This window comes from Sander lucioperca, chromosome 12, assembly GCF_008315115.2.
Source record: "Sander lucioperca isolate FBNREF2018 chromosome 12, SLUC_FBN_1.2, whole genome shotgun sequence".
Classification (NCBI taxonomy): domain Eukaryota; kingdom Metazoa; phylum Chordata; class Actinopteri; order Perciformes; family Percidae; genus Sander; species Sander lucioperca.
In genome coordinates, this window is record NC_050184.1 from 31740747 (window position 1) to 31758730 (window position 17984).

At 38.9% G+C, this 17984-nt stretch overlaps 1 protein-coding gene across 2 annotated transcripts in view; it reads left to right on the forward strand.

The window, feature by feature from the left end:
• samd10a (sterile alpha motif domain containing 10a) overlaps positions 1 to 17912 on the forward strand; it is a 48726-nt gene extending 30814 nt beyond the window's left edge. The window contains exons 1-5 of one of the 2 annotated variants that reach the window (XM_031290437.2): positions 8922 to 9348; positions 11141 to 11322; positions 16014 to 16182; positions 16279 to 16425; positions 17548 to 17912. In XM_031290437.2, coding sequence (XP_031146297.1) covers positions 9336 to 9348; positions 11141 to 11322; positions 16014 to 16182; positions 16279 to 16425; positions 17548 to 17570 — 534 coding nt within the window. In that variant the 5' untranslated portion in view covers positions 8922 to 9335 and the 3' untranslated portion in view covers positions 17571 to 17912. Of the gene's footprint in view, positions 1 to 8921; positions 9349 to 11140; positions 11323 to 16013; positions 16183 to 16278; positions 16426 to 17547 lie in introns of those variants that run through there. The other variant, XM_031290436.2, reaches the window with a different exon arrangement.
• Positions 17913 to 17984: the final 72 nt, after the last annotated feature.

A 17984-nucleotide genomic window follows, 5' to 3' on the forward strand; every position in this document is an offset into this window, starting at 1 on the left:
ATTCTCTAGTACAGTGTCATATATTGTGTGGTACTAAACTAGCATACTAAAAATATATAATATTGTGTAAAATCTGTCCAGCATTGGAGTCCACACATCTTTTTTAATGCTAGAATGAATGATCTGTGATGATATTGTTGAGGTTATGTGATGGCTCTGCAGTCTCTAAAGTGAAATCTGTGAAACATCTTGGGCTCTTTTACTTCACACTTGACACAGTTTAAACCCCAACCTAACAGCAAACCTCCAGGACTGAAAACAAATAAAAACAAATACCCTGTGTTGAAGGCTGTGACAGTACACACCCATGCCTGAGTGCCTTGCCCCACAAGCCCACACATTCATTCACAACACTAGTCTTTGTACAGTTGTATAACTTCACCGCCCTGAGTATAGAAAGACGCCTGGCAACCCCACTGTATCACAGCTTAAACACTTAACGGACAGTTAGACGGAGCCATATTTTAACTGCATGTATAATCAATTACTAGGAAGTGATAGCTTTTGCATTTCTAAGTGAAATATGGATTGCAGAATAAGCTTACTAAACACTTTTGTGAATAAAATCAAAGCCCTCAAATTAAACTTGTAATACAAGTATAAGTTCTTAACAGCTTTAAGCATTTTGAGTTGGTCTTTAAAACTGTTGATTACACTTTTCTATCCAGTCTGTTCCTTTATTCTATTACAGCTGAGAATGCAGGGCAGCATGTGATTAATGTAGAAGGTAAAAATGTACCCTATTATAATTATATGGTTCACAAGGCTGTCTGTGACTATGCAGATAGTCCAAAGGAAGGTGGGTGACGATGGAGCTTACAAAATACCACAGTTTCCATTAATTGCCTTAATATCAGTTTGAAAGTCTGTGTTTTCTAGCATATGCAGTGGTGGGAAGTACATTTACTCAAGCACTGTTCTTGTACTTCACTTAAGTAGTTCCATTTTATGCTACTACTATTCTTCTACTCCACTACATTTCAGAGGGAAATATTGTACTGTTTACTCCATTACATTTATCAGACAGCTATTACTTTTTTAGATTAAATATACAAAATTAAGATTATAAAATACAACACATTGTTCAAGATAAATCCTGTGGTTCCCAACCATTTTAATTTGTGATCCCTTACAAAAAATAAGTGTGTAGTTGGGGCCCCTTGTGACATTTCTCGTGTCTGAGTTGTTAGCAATTCCATTTCCTCTCTAAACTTCTCGGATGGTTTCATTTAAATGTTTAATTTAAAGTTTGCGGCACAAAAGAAATTAAATTATCCAATATTAAAAAAAAAGCAAAGATTAGATATAACATGAAAATAAATGCGGATTTGTGTAGCACAACTTGTTTCTTTAATTTCCTCTCCCATTAATCATCTCAGGACCCCTTAGACTTATCTTGTGACCTTTTTTGAAAGGGCCTAACCCTTAAATTGGAAACCAATGGACTAAGTATCTGACTATATATAAAGTGGTTAAAACTAGTAACATGCTGCTTAAACATTGATGCATCAGTATTAAAAGTATTTTTCTACAGAACGAGGACTTTTGATACTTGAGGTACATCTAGCTGATAATACGGTGTACTGTTTCAAAAGTAAGATTTGTTTGAAGGACTTTAACTTGTATTAGAGGATCTGAGTCCTTCTACTTACAGTATATATATATATATATATATATATATATATATACTGTATATATATATATATATATACTGTATATATAAAAATACTGAGCTGATATACGGCTTTGATTATAAAGTCATTCATTGGAGTACAACACATATTATTTTGTAAAACTGCCTATGTAGTGTATATAGAGTATATGTACAGGTCACCATTAATACCACACATTCTTAAAAAATGTTTCGCTGTGACCATTGTAACATGACCTCATTTTGAACAAGAGTAACACTGTGTCCATTATTTTGCAGGGATCTTTTGATTAACCCTTTTTCAGAAGCAGGCCCATTTCCTGTATCCTGTTTGTACCAGGTCCAACTTATTTTACCTGGAAACACCCTGTTCAGTGCAGATACTGTGTGTGTGTGTGTGTGTGTGTGTGTGTGTGTGTGTGTGTGTGTGTGTTACATATTCTCCGTGAGGTCTTTTACCCTACTGATTTGTAAACAAGCTCTCATTGTATCATGTGAAACATGTTGCAGAGCACACAGCATCCAGACTCGGACTTTCTGGTGCTGTGAAACAAGTGTAGCTTTATTCTGCAGGCCGGTGGCAGCTCCACCCAGAGTTTTCCTTGAATGGCATCACACAGTTACAGCTGTTTTAGCTTCCACTCACCTGCCCGTCATAACGCGTACGTCAGGCTTAAGCTGTTCATGGACTTCTCGACATCGCCACATTATGAACAGGGTGAGGCCAAATTAGCCTGCATGAAAAAAGGAGAGAACACCATATATGGGTAGTTGCATTGGTGTTTATCCCTTCCCTATTACTTTGTGTCTATTTAGTTTTAACACTAGCGCTCTAAATTCTGAACTGGTCTGTAAATCTCCTTATGTGTGTCTTTAGTTTTCAACAAAGTCAGTGCTTTACTGGACTATGTGGCTTTGGCAATGCTTTCCCAACAGTGCCGGCTCAAATAAGATGTCCATTCAAAGCATTTTGTTTAAACTTGCATGGAATAACAGATGAGTTGGAGCGTGATCTAAAGAGTGTGAAAGGTTTATAAATTTTTTTATAGTTTCTTCACACACTAAAGTGAACCTAACCAACACTATGAGCCTGATAGAACCTTATTCTGAACATTGTTTGACCCAAATCGCTTCACTTGTTTGCTTGTTACAAATGAAAACATGGAAATCTTACAAATGCAGGTTTAGAAACCGTCTAATTTGCAGCATTGTTTGTTTGTTTTAGAGTGGCCTATATCCGCTCTTGTATGTTCACAGCCACGTAAAAGAACAAACAAGAGTAATTGGTCTCAACACTTCACAAACCTGAACCTTGTTTCCTGTGGCGGTGCACACAGTTAAATGTATTTTGGTTGTTTTTACCTCTTTATGTAAGATTGTTCTGTTTTAGCTGAAGTTTTTGATTGGACCTTTTTTGCTTTTGGTACTAGAATTGATTCTAAGGTGTCACTATCTTAAGAATTTAGTCAATAAATAGGACAAATGTTGGCCAGAACAAACATAATTTGGTGGCCACATGGGGAGGTAGAGGTCACGCCACACTTCACACATTGACCAAGAAGTTCACTGTGTTTGCTGTTGCCAGACTCATTGCAGTGTGTACCCATCTGGAGACAGTCAACACACGCGCACACACACACACACACACACACACACACACACACATACTTACATACACGTCTCTTAAGGATAGTCGGCTCTACAGACAGCCAATGTCTTTCCCATATAGCTTTATATTTCTCAAGCTTATTTTCAGAAACAAATGTAACAAACCTAAATTACACAGTAAGTCAGTATTATACTGTGGTGTTGTATTGAAATCAAAATGCGTACAAAATCTAATTCAGTACAATCTAAAGGTCTAAAGAGGGACGATAATGCGGCCTCCTGCATGCCTGGACAAACAGTAGAAAGTATTGTATGGAGATTAGAATTGCATTGAAATTCCTTCCATAATGAATTCCATGTTTGCAGTATACAGATGGATGGATGGCTAAATTGTATTTTTTGTACTATAGTACTGGAGGTTCTGTGTCATATTGCAGCAATAATCTGAATCTGCAAAGTAACTAAAGCTGTCAAAGAACTGTAGTGGAGCTAAAGGTACATAATTTGTTTAGAAATATAAAGTAGCATAAAATGGAAATACTCATGTACAAGTACTTCAAAATTGTACAGAAGTTGAGTAAATGTATTTAGTTACATTCCACCACTGCCACTAGTTTCAAAGCATGAAACAAACGGCAACAGTGTAATAATAATAATGGGGTTGCATCCGTTTCAGTTGCCAATAAAGTAGAAAACACTGTAGTAAACTAAGGCCCTGTTTACACGAATACGCTCTCGGGTGAAAGCGACAAAATATGTTATCAGATGTGCCTTTCGTTTAGATGTCGACGGCATTTTTGGGGCTTAAAAACGCACCCTCCAGAGTGGAAATCTTAAAAACGCTCCACCGTCGCATTCCCGTATAAAGGGTAAAAAAAAAAAAAGGGTGTGTGTGTGTGTGTGTGTGTGTGTGTGTGTGTGAGAATCTTTGAAGCGACTCTTAATTGAAGCTTTTATTTTGTGTGCTGGGTAATTTCTGACTTCATCTGTTATGGCAAAAAGGTGTATGGGATTATATTTATAATTGTGTTAACTGTGAAAACTGTGTTAATCTCTCTTAAAGGCTCACATAGTCCAAAATGAAGAGTCTCACACATAAAAGTCACAGTAATCAAAGGAAATCACACTGTGTGTGTGTGTGTGTGTGCCGTGTGTGTGCACGCTGTGTGTGTGTTCATTGTTTGGAGCAATAACACCTCCTCGTCTGTCCAGACAAAATTGTCAGCTTTTGTTGTTCGCTTCGCGCTACTAGGGAGAAGAGAGGGAGAGAGGAGGAGGAGAGGGAGACAAGTAGAAGGGCAGCAAAGGGCAGCAGGTCAGATTTGAACCCTGCACCGCTGCAGGACTCAGCCAACACGGGGCGAATGTTTTTACTGTGTGAATCGTTTTTTTAATCGAGAATCGTTTTTGAATCGAAAATCGTTTTTGAATCAAATCTTGAGCCTAAAAATCGATATTGAATCAAATCGTGACATTTTCTGAATTGTGCACCCCTAGTAAACAGTAGTAGTAGTAGTAGTAGTAGTAGTAGTAAGTAAGTAATTTTGGCTTTGTAAATATAATATTGAGCAATGGTGAAATATTGCAGTACAATCACACAGTACAATGTCTCTCTGTACACAGAATGAGACTGCCCCCTTGTGTTAACTACTGGCTTAGATGTTGTTGATGAAGAGGAGAAACTCCCACCTCAGTTTCTACCCTCTCTCTCCCAAATGCTCTGACTTTGATCTTATCAACCGCTACAAAAGTAGGTAAAATTGTTGCTCAATAAGAAACTATTAACTCTGCCTCATGGCCGTAGTGTTACAATATGTTTAACGTTCGGACTGCTGGGCAGGATTTTTTCGATCAGTCTGGAATGACCATAAAAAACTAATTCCTAAATTGCTAAAAGAAAATCCTTTTTTTAACATTAAAACAAAAGTCAGCTGCTCAGTGTAAACCTCAGTGACTACTATTAATATTTGAGACTCTTTGGTGTTCTCTCCTGTGGAAACTACAAATTTAAGTGGTCCCTTTTATCTTTTAGTGCTCTAACCAGGCCAAATGTGTACATGCTTAAAGTTTAAGAGGAGCACCAATTCTCCAGTCTGTTGCTTTAGAAACATCTGCAGAAACTGCTTATACCCACACCCTGGCAATTAATCTCAAACTAGTCCGCTGGCTTTATAATCCCATGTGCAGTTTGTGGTGTAACTGGGATAAACATCGTATTTCTGTGACCACTGTTTTAAAAAATTAGGCCAGAGCCAAAGAGGCAGGAATCACCAGTGGTGAATAGGAAGATTGCATGTAATTCAGGCATTTGATTGTGGGAGGATGTAAGAGAATATCTGGCAGATTTTGTGTGGAGTCATTTCAAATAAACATCAATCACATATTTCAAAATGAAAAAGACAGCAGGGAACTCCGCCTCGCATACACTCTCGGCATCTTTTGATTTTAATAAACCCAAAGAGAGAATGTTAAATCAGGACATTCAAGGCACCCAGAATGGCACATAATTAAACTGAATGGCATTCTGGGCCCCCTCCACTTTCCCCCTCATCCTCAAACTAACTGTTACTTATATGACACTTAAATGTTGCAGACTAGGGCTGCACAATTAATCGCAATTTTATCATGGACTGTGCAATATCAAAACGCAGGGGGGCTTAATATTTGTCAAAGTGTTGTTGCGCTGTATAGATGTCCCGACCTACAAGTATTATTCTACAGACCTAAAAAAAAGTCTTTCTTTGGTACATACCAAACTCACACCATGATTATATTACTGTTCCCTCCAATATCATGAATATTGCAATTGCAATGTCAGTCATAATAATTTGAATCAATCAATTAGATATATTTCTTCATGTTGTGACCCTTTAAAAAAATAGCCAATTGTTGTCTGGAGATATATTTCATATATTTGCAACCCATGTTTGCTGTGAGTACTATGTTCACTACAGTGTCTTAAAATGCCTTAAAGGAATGATTTGACATTTGGGGAAATACGCGTATTCACTTTCTTGCTGAGAGTTGGATGAGAAGATCGATACCACTCTCATGTCTGTGCTGGAGCCAGGAGACAGTTAGCTTAGCTTTGCATAAAGACTGTAAATGGGTAAACAACTAGCCTGACTCCGTCCAAAGTTACCCACCAGCACCTCAAAGCCTCACAAACTATAGCTCATTATTACACTTTGATTTTGTATGGAATAAGCAAATATATAACATGTAAATAAGTTAGCCTTAGAGGTGATGGTGGATTTTGTTACCTTTGGAGAGATTTAGAGTTACTTGGCTGGTACTGAGTACTTTTCAATTACTCCGATTACTCACTGATAAGACCTTTTTCTTCTTTTTTCTTATTTTGCTTTAGCAGACACATCCTTCATGAATGCCATTCAGAGAGCCTATTACTGATCTGCAGCTATATATATATATATATATATATATATATATAAATATATGAAGCAGAATTTGTGTATGTTTTTTATTCCTTGAGCTTTAGGATTGCAGTCTCATGCTGAGCAGGTGTTTATTCAATCCACCACTCAATTACATGAGGATTATGCACTAATAAAGATGATAAGAATGGTACTACACAATCCACAGAGGGGACAGGGAGATGAAAATGTTTTTTACTAAAAGCATTTAACCAGTGCTGTTGGTCATTAAATTATACTGTAATGACATTATTTTCATACAGGAAGAAGACTGTAAGATCCCTCCAAGTTTATGCACCAAACTTAAATAAAAAAGCTGCTTACTCTATCAGACCTTTTTTTTGCCTTTTCCTGTTATGACTTTCACCAAGATCAGTTGGCTTAACTGTCAGTTTGCAGCTCAGTGGGCAAAGGACAGAAGTCAGTGTTTTGGCACACAGTGCACTGGAGTAAGAGCCAAAATATAGTGCCCAGCTTTCTTTGAATCACAAATTCTTTCTGAATGGAATCGTGAGATTGCTACCCCGAATAAAATATGATGCATTGTTTTTGATAAAAAAGTAGCTACAGTTTGCTCAAGACTAAAACTCTCCATAATGAATACTTTTGATTATTTAAGTACAATTTCCTGATAAAGGGTAGGCACTTGTACCCCAATATTTTGAATGCAGTACTTAATTATTACAGAGTATTTTGACACAGTAATATAGCTACTTTTACTTAAGTAAAAACTCCCCCCATCACAGTTGGTATCGATCTTGTAATCTAACTAGCGGGACTGGGATCTGTTTTTTGACTAAGAATAATAAAAATACGGTGTTTCTGTTATTCAACTTAAAGCAGAGATGCAGTAGTAAAAGCCTTGAGTATCAGTTTATGAAAACATTTGTATTCTGTTTTGGTGGAGTCTACAAGGTCATTGAAGTACTCTAAGTCTGCGATACCCTGTGATAAACATCTCTCTCTATGGCTGCACAACAGAACACCTGCACACATTCACTGTTGACACTGATCAAGTGCCATGCACAGCCCTGTGTAATATTGTGTGGGTTTTACCTTGATCTCTCTAATCAACTTTCATCATAAAAACATAACAATTAATTAAATTGAATTATCACACTTGCACCGCTAGTCCCCTGCCAAAATCTGTCTCAAGAGGACAGTCATGTTTTCATCTGTACAGAAAATGAAACCGTTTGATAACACATGCAGCTTCATGTGTCAGTGCATTTTTGTTTTGCTGTTTTGTAGATTTCAACCAAACAGTTTCAAAACCAGAGCAGCCTGATGTAAAAGTATGAGATATTTATAAATACACAGATGAGAACCATGAAATATATTTTAGTCCAGACCCTTCAGGGACAATCCCTCAGCTACTTCCCGCAGCTCTAGCAAGATTTGTAGCAGTGGATAAACAAAATCCAGTTTGCCTTTCTTTTTAGGTCTTTTCTATGGCTTATTTGTACTGGGAGATTCCACATGCCCCTTCTACTGATGCTTAGTTGATTCAGACAGTATTGGTGACGGAGCATATATTACTAATATATGGAAAACTCCTCATGCTTCTAGATGGATTGCTCAGGCTGGACCAATGGCAGCATTTGTCATTTAAAGAGATCATGATTATTATTCTAAATGGCAAACGTGGGAATTATTTATTGGTGGGCCCCAATGGGAGCCAACAGGGCCCACCGTTTTTTTTTCTAGAGTGCCTCCTTGTAGGCCTACTCCCTTTTCTTCCTCGCCATTCTTTTATTCAATTATAAAATAGTTTTTGTTGTGACCTTGTATTTTCCAAAAGCTCAGTCTTAACATTGAGTTTTTTGTTTGTTTGTTTTGCCCTTTTTCTCTTTCTTTTTTAATGTGTGTGTGTGTGTGTGTGTGTGTGTGTGTGAGTGTGTGTGTGTGTGTGTGTGTGTGGTATAAATGGCAAAGAAAGAAACAAGGAACCAAATGTAATGCATATTGAATGATTATGATTAGGTGGGAGCAGGATTGGTGCTGTCTGATTCCGCCTTGCAGTGTTTCTGGACAAACCCCACATAGAGGGTCCATCTCAGAGAGGGCCCACTGCCCACAGGCGCTCACAGAGCTGCCTTTCTTTAAGAAAAAGCAAAGGGGGAATTCCTTAGGGTGGATGCTGCAGTGATGAGAAGCCTTTTCATCCGGCTGTTTTTCAGAGTCTCCACTGGCTGCGATAATTACAGGGCCCCGGGGCTGCACTTTGAGCTTACTGCGCTCATGCAGGCTCTTGAGAAAAAGACGCGCGTCTGATTCTCACGACACAGATATAAAACCACACACAAATACATACAGCACGCGCGCTCTCCTCGCGCACGCCATAGCCAGCGGAACCAGCGAGCCAGCTGCTCGGGGACATTCTTGTCGTGTCTTAGACAACTTCAGTCCACAGACGCCAGCAGCGACTGACACCGGTGGACGACGTGAGCCGGTTTGAAGGCATTTCCCCCAGTCAAACCAGTTGAGAGGATGTGGAGCGTCATTCCTCCTGCCAAACCTCACTGAAACTTTTTTATCGGTAAACACAACGCGGAGAGGCGGGCGCAGGACCTGCATCCTGTGTGTCGGTCACCGGAGACGATGGGAGACTGTCACTAGATCCACTACGGCACGGAAACACCATGGCTGTGGACGGTAGGCGGCTTTTTGCGGGTTACATTTAGGTCAATTCGTCGAAATTGTCCTTGAAATAGCCTCCATTCAATGGAAACTTCGACATAAAGAACGCACAGAGCATGAGTTTGTTGGTTTAACTCCGTACTCGTATGACCGGTTTGCCAGTGGTCGCGTATGTTGACAAAACGCCTGCTGTAGCCTACTATAATATGAGAAATGACAAATGCTAGTAATATGAGAAAGTACATACTATAGGACGTCAAACATTATTAATTCTACCAAAAACCGTAGAATTAAAAAAAAAAAAAAAAAAAAAAAAAAAAAAAAACCTTAGGAAGCAATACTACAGCTCGGTAACTTTAACCTCAGCAGTGTATGAACGCCTGTAGGGACATTACAGGAGCGTTATGGTGTCTTTAGGAAACAAGAGGAGGATGCAGGGTGGTCTGCTGATGGTCAATGACTTGGTGCTGAAACGGACAGCGCGCCAGAAGGAACAGTGTCTATAGTCTGATGGTGTGACTGTTGTTGTGGTCACTTATTGCATTTAAACGACTCTCAATTGGATAGCTACCGTTTAAAGTCCCATATGTGTACAATTGTATGTGATTTGCATCTTTTATTTTATTATGAATGCATCATCTTTGTAAAAAAAAAAACAGCTAGTGTAGCTTACAGTATGTGTTGCTTTCTGTTTAATCTACAGTGCAGATTCAACCAAAATACCAAGTGAAACATATTGCTGGCAGGCTTGACACTTCACAGCATGTTTAGTAAGATTTTTGTTCAACGGTGCTGGCAATTTCTATGTGTGCTAGTTGACGAGCAAAACTAAAGGAAGGAAAAAAAAACTCAGTCTGACAAGTGGTCTTAAATGTGTTTAATCCTGGAAAGGGGCTTGTTTGTGGTTACTGCAGCAGCCTGGGGGAGTAATAACACTGAAGGAGAGTTCATGCATGCGCAGTCTTGGAGTTACACCTCAAAGAAACAGAAATCTCATACAGAGTTGTATTCATAATATTCTGATGCTGCTGGTTTGCCTTGATGATTGCAGAACTCAGCATTGCTCCGCTCTCTGTGGGAGATGTTGAGTGACAGAAAGGAGAGGCGCGGAAGCTAGAAAACCAAAAGACACTCTTTCATCTCCTCCAACCCTCGTCCCCCCTGACAGTCTCTCGTTACGTCCTCTTTTGAAATTCTCCTCTCACTTTAAGTATTTTGAAAATGCACGTTAGCACGCACACACACAAACACCACTGCACACACACTTCAGACACGGTAGGAAAATTCTTCAAATCTGGCACATGAATCAGTAATGACCCGTGGCTTTCTACCAGCATCTGTGCCAGTAACAGCGTGTTTACTGTAGTTCCACACTTTCTTTAATTACTGGATGTTGGGAAGCCGCCTGCTGTTCAGTGGGTTTAGATGTCTGCCTGCAGGCCTCCTCGTAATGATGAGAAAGTGGCTCGTCTCACAGCTCCGACATTCACCTACAAGCTCTGCAAAAAGTAATAGTGTTAGCTGAACACTGACTTCCGTGAATTACTCGTGAGCTTGTGCAGGCTCAGGTGACTTTGAACATTACCTCATGCCTGCTCACTATCAGTAAAGCAGGTATGAGCAGGTACTTCATAATGACATCATCCCTGAATGACAGGGTGTCTAGGTGGGTTCGACTCTGGCTTTTGCTTTCAAGTCACACAAAGTTGAGGGAGTATTTTTGCAGAGCATGCTGTCTTTACATTGTCAGTGGTTACATGGCGATCCAGCTGTCTAATCATTACACCTCCTGCTTTTATCTCTCCAGCGGCATCCAGTTTCAGTTTCTGCAGGCCAGCTGTGGAGTACAGGGCTCTGCCTGAGGGCTTCAAGCACCAGCTGAGTCGACGGACAGGTGGGAATCTAACCTGGCATGATGGGCGTGGGCAGAAAACCGCAGGAGGCAGGACAGTGAAGCTGCTGCAGCAGCCGGGCACAGAGGCCCTGCAGGTACTGAACACACACACATTACCCCAACATGGTTGTGTGATATCCCCTGGGTTATCTTCATTCTCCACGGTCAAGATACAGTATATGAGAAATTAGAATTTCTGCTATAAAATCATTGTATCCTTGGCGTCGTTAGCCGTTGGTACCATCTGTGATTTGAGCACTCCCTACGTTATTTTGTGTCATGATTTAAATCATGGGCTAAAATACAGATTGGTGAGGATAAATGACTACCAGCTGCTTGAGTTTTAACAGTCTAGTTATTAACCTTCACCACAACTAACGCTATCTATATAATAATAATTGAATAATGAAAATCATTTTTGTGACTTAAATTAACTGTAGTGGTTGCATCAAATGGAATAAGAGAGCATTATAGCTCCATGAAAAAAGCAAGAAAGTAGCAGTGTTGTGTGTTTTCAACTTTCCTTTCCATTGTCAGTCCCACTGTCTTATGGCATAAAGTCATGCTGACAGAACAATCTTTTTCATCAATTTCATCAAAACAAATATTTTCCTTGTTGTCTTATCAACATGAGCATACATGGAAATGCTCCTCAGTGGTGTTCAGTAACTCTTCGCTCAGATTTCTGTACAGAAAAGTCTGAAAGCAAAAAAAAAATCATAGTCTGGAAAATGAGGCCGGTCACCACACATTGTTGCAAATGGACACTTTGATAGCAGAGAATGGACGTCGCTCTGTCCCTAGGGGCTTTATGGGCTCTAACAGCCTTTTAGTATGGCTTTAAATAGCACCGGTCCTCCAACACTTGCGCTGTGCTGCAGCAACACTGTTGACTGGCAGCAGAAAAAAACAGAATTTAGTTTGATACCGAATGCTTGACGGTATACAGCCTATTGTTGTTTCAGCGTAATAAACAGTATGCTAAGCCTTTTTTTTTTTAATATGAACCGTCGTCAGATCCACTTCCAGTAGCTTTTCTGTTGCAGTTTGAATTTTATATTTGAGTTGATATTCGTTTCGTTATCTGATAACAGCATTGCCTGCTCGCCGTCAAGAGAGACGATCCATTTGTGCTGTAAACTGTCCTCATTTAAAGCCCTTGGTTGCTAGTCAGAAAGCCCATGTCTTTGTGTTCACCCCATCAAAGACTCTTTAAAAAGCAGTAATGAGCTGAAACCAAAGCTGCAAACATAGAACTGGGCTGGGCTGATAACAGAGTAGTACACAATGCATCGTTTGTTTGCTTCAATCCTCTTGGATGCACATGATGTGGTGGCTGGTTTATTTTTGTTTTGAGGAACAAAAACTTAATCAGTGTTGTGTGTTAGGAAGGAGCATGTGAAGTTCAGTACTTTCACTTCTTCCACTGTTTAGCTTTTCATCCTTTAGCTAGATTTATTTACTCTTTTTCTACAAGTTGTACTTGTATCCACTCTGCAACCACAAACTCCTCACTAGTATACTGTAAATGTTTGTTTGATTTGCACACAAAAAACCATAAACAGTCATTATAGTCTCTCTCAACAACACAATTCATTCAGTTGGACATTTTGGGGGGATTTTGGACTGTTGAGACAGAACCAGCTATGTTCTTATTATCTTTGGCTTTAGCATATTGTGATGGCCATTTTTCATAATTATCTGACATTTGATTGGTCAAATAATGTATCACTTATTCGACTTGGACGCTGTCTGTTTGAGACAACTGTTTATTTCTGATGAATTGAGGAAACTGTTTGCTTCATATGAAATGTGTGAGAAACATTACAATGCCATTACAATAACTCTTGAATTTAGTGCCACACAGTGTGAGAAGTACCGGTCATTGTGTGATAATTCAGAATACATGCATCCATACAAAGGCCCAATTCAGAAGTCAAAATATTCACATACTGACTCACAAATAGCAGCAATGCAGGGTTTTGCAGAATGCATAAGGAGTTGAAAAGTACAGAAAAAGAAACCCAGTGTTCTTTAAGTGTAGAGCAGGAAGTATACAAATAAAATAAATTGTAGGACCATGGTGGATTGGAAGTCAGTCAGGAGGCAGAAAACTACTAAATTCAAACTTGCTGCTCTGAATGTGTCTTCCTTTCGTTGTTTTTCTGTTATTTTGATCCCCATTAGCTCCATGTACTGTGACAACAGCAGTAGCTACTCCTCCGGACGTTCACATGTATTTATGATACACAGAGTTTCTGACATCCCTTCTCACAGTAAGACTCAACAATACAAACACTGATACAAAACATCACAACATCTCCATCTCCATCAATATCACATCTTTTAGGAGCAAAACTAGTTCTTTATGCAGCTAAATCTTTAAAGAAAACCTAGTAAAGACTCCCCACATGCCACTATTGTTTGATCCTTTTCAGTTCTTTGTATTAAACTTGTTCTACATGGGGGGGCAATCGTAGTATCCTCATATGTAAAATAATGATGTCTGTCTGGAAAGAATAACAGAATAAATGCTGTTTAGATTGTGGTGACTTTTTGTATAAAACACAGTAGGGAGTAATGTATCCTCTTGTTTTACTTAACCCTTGTGTTGTCCTCGGGTCCAATTTGACCCGTTTTCAAAGTTTTTTTATATCAGAAATATGGGTTTCTTTCATCCAAATTGCCCAAACATAACTTGGATGCATATGTGCGTTGTATGGAAGCCATACAATGTTCCTCGCAGGTACAATTAATAATTACTTCCATTGAATTTTGGGTGTTTTATTCAATTTTATAGAATTTCAAAAAAATGTGTAAAGGGTTTTAAAACAGTATCCTGACTAAACCTTAACATATACCAGTCTGTGATTATCCACTCAACATCCTCTGACTTTAACTATTAGTCACAATAATTCATAATTTCTGCTTTTTTTAACTCAAAAATTAGGTATAACGTCACTTAAATTAGGTTTGTGACCATGAATTAAAAAAAAGCGTTGGAAAAAATATATCGATATTATATCGATATTGTGATATGAGACTAGATAACGTCTTAGATTTTGGATATCGTAATATGGCATAAGTGTTGTCTTTTCCTGGTTTTAAAGGCTGCATTACAGTAAAGTGATTTCATTTTCTGAACTTACCAGACTGTTGTAACTGTTCTATTATTTGCCTTTTCCCCACTTAGTCATTATATCCACATTACTGATGATTATTTATCAAAAATCTCATTGTGTGAATATTTTGTGAAAGCACAAATAGTCAACACTACAATATCGCTGTGGTATCGATATCGAGGTATTTGGTCAAAAATATCGTGATATTTGATTTTCTCCATATCGCCCAGCCCTAGAAAAAAGTGACAAAAGATGTTTAAAACAGCATCAAAAGCGTACTAAAACGTTGGAAAAAGCACAAAATAAAAACAATTTTCAATTTAGACCAGGAAGGATAACAAGTTAATGGTCGAGGGGAAGACAACAGGAGGGTTAAACTGTTGTTTTACATTTAAACAAGGCTGATGATTATTCATTGTTTCTACTCTCTGTGAAGTGCCATGTGAGCTGCTTTGTTCTGTGCTACATGTAACCTATTTCTTTTCAGTGTGTTGGACAATATTACTCACAATAATCACGGATAATGAGACTTGAACCATTTGTTGGGTTTAATTGCTAGACATTAAATTAACAGGGAGCAAAATCAGCTGGGTATTTGTTTAAGCTTGTAGGAGTATGTTGAAGAACAACTCATTATGTTAGATTTTAAGCCACATAAGGATATATTTCCCAAAGAGGAAATGTTATTGTTTATGGCTCTGAGTGTTTCATCAGATCATGTAATGGATAATGAGTTGCAGATATTAAATGGATGGATGAATACAAATGGACACAAAAACAACTTATTACAATGTAAAAATGCACAATACTGAAACATTAGCTTCAGAGGAGAAATACTTCAATAAGATGGCATTAAAATATATTAGTAATTGTATTTTAAGAATCTTTCTTAGCCGGAACATACTCTAAAAAATGTTCCTCTTCATCAGATAGAGTCATCACTCTGACACATTAAGCAGACTTCTAGCAAAAATCTTGCTCCACTCGTAAGTCAGCCTTTCTTTTTTTCTTTTCTTTTCTTTTTTTTTGAGGCACCACTTTCCTGCATCTGAGAAAATCTTAAATTGGAGAAACGCTGAACCTGCTGAATTTTTTAAAACTGATTGACTGATCAAAGGCCCAGTTTGATTATTCCTTCATAGGTTTACATCCTGTACATTTCTTAAGACTAAAGAACTGGATCTCATGATCACACTGACCTACATGCCCCTCCTGCTGTGCTGTTACTGTTGCAGGAGCTGCTGCTGCATGTTCGCTGATCTTCCAGACAACTTAGATGTTCACATCTGTGCAGAGTGTTTGATCTGCATACACATGCGGTCGCAGTCATCCTTGTGCGTTTTAATGAGTTTGAACCGTTCTTTATAGAGGGCTTACCTTTTCAGTTCCTCCTGTATAGGCATGTCTATGTGCATCTGTACCTGTACCCCTCCATAAAACCACAATTTGTCATTTTAAACGTGAGCTTTAGAGGTGTGGGTAGGGTGGATGTTATGGAACAGAGCCAGGCTAGTAGTTTCCCTGTTTCCCAGTCTTTATGCTAATCTTTTCATCTAACTCTTAGCAAGACAGCAGATAAGTGTATTTCCCAAAATGTTGGACCATTCTTTTAATACAGTATATGTCTATCTTCTCTGTATTTAACTCTGTCTGTCTTTCTCCAGTACTGTTCCAGTGACAGTTATGGGATATATCACACAAGCCCAACACAGCCCAGTCTGATCCGCCCAGTCGTGCTCTGGTCACAACAAGATGTTTGTAAATGGCTGAAGAAACACTGTCCACACAACTACCTAACCTACGTGGAGGCGTTCTCCCAGCACGCCATCACAGGTCACACTGCTACCATAATCAGAAGACATAGGAATGGGAGGTGGCTTAAAGAATCACAAAATGAAAGCGACATTTATTTTTGCGTTTACCTTCCAGGCCGTGCGTTGTTGCGACTGAATGGGGAGAAGCTGGAGAGGATGGGACTAGTGCAAGAAACACTTCGGCAGGAGTTGCTGCAGCAGGTGCTGCAGCTTCAGGTGCAGGAGGAGGGACGCAACCTGCAGCTGCTCAGCAGAAGCGAGGGTGTGTATTTTTACTTTTCACGACTCCATTCTCCAACCTTGACTTTAAAGTTTGACATTTTGGGAAACACACTTGTTCACTTTCTGGGAGAGAATTAGATAGTGAAGTTTGATACCGCTCTCATGTCTGTAAATATAAAACTTAAGCTAGACGTTTCATAGCTTAGCATAAAGACTGGACACTTGGAAACTGTTAGCCTGGCTCCATCCAAAGATAACAAAATCCACCTACCAGCACCTCTAAAGCTCACTAATCGACAGGCTATATCTTTGTTTGTTTAATCTGTAGATTGTGGGGTGTTGTGTGCTGGACTGTTTTTTGGCTGGGGCCACTGACTCTCTGGAGTCGCAACTGGTCTCCTGGCCAAACATTCTCTAAGACATAATCCCTCTTACACTTCAGTTTTTGTAAGAATAAAACAGTTGAGACGATGCCTGTTAATTAGTGAGCTTTCGAGGTGCTGGTAGGCTTTGGACAGAGCCAGGCAGTATTATATTTTAGGACGGCCTACTCCCTTTGTAAATGTAATTAAAGGTGGGGTAGCTCATTCTGTCAGGTAGGAAATATCTATCAGGATGGCATACTACTTCTGCAACTGTGGTTAAAAGGTGGGTATCTCATTCTATCAGGCAGATAATATCTATCAGGATGGTCTACCTCCTCTATAAATATGGTTAAAAGTAGCTTAGTTCATTCTGTCAGGCAGGAAATATGTATCAGGCTGGCCTAATCCCTCTATAAATGTGGTTAAAAGTAGGGTAGCTCATTCTGTCGGGCAGGAACTATCTATCAGGATGGCCTACCTCCTCTATACATGTGATTTAAAGTAGCTTAGTTCATTCTGTCAGGCAGGAAATATGTATCAGGCTGGCCTAATCCCTCTATAAATGTGGTTAAAAGTAGGGTAGCTCATTCTGTCAGGTAGGAAATATCTTTAATATATTAGCAGTTTCAGTCTTTTTTAAGTTACCCGTATGTTGTAATTAAGTGTACATTAGAGTGTATCAATCTTCTCATCTAACTCTCTGCCTCAAAGCGAATAAGTGTGCATCCCAAAATGTTGAACTTGTGGTTTAAATGTTTGGAAAGTCCCAAAAGTATAAATCTTTCTCTCTCTCACAGGTTCCTTTGGAAGGATATCATAGCCAGATTGCTGGAAGAAGTGGAAATTATGGGATATTTACCCAAATAGAAATGTGAATCAGATCTGTGGGATAAATCCATCCAGCGAGCAGCAATATGAGTCCCAGAGTGATGTTGTTGAGTGAAAGTTGGCAGCTTCTCATTCCCTCTCTGCACAACGAACATACGCAATCTTTAAGGACTGACTATGAACTGTGATGAAAAAGCACCCAGACAATCTGCTTTGTCAATTTATTGCTCTATTCTGTGATTCATTATTAACCATTTCCCTCTTACTGTCTCTACCTCTTTCTCTCTCTGTAAGATTTTTTTAATGTTAAAAAGCAAAACAAATAAATAAAAATATCAAAATATTAGTGCTTTTATTTTTTGTATTTTATTTTTTGCAAATGTCTACGTAAAGGTTAGGATTGTGT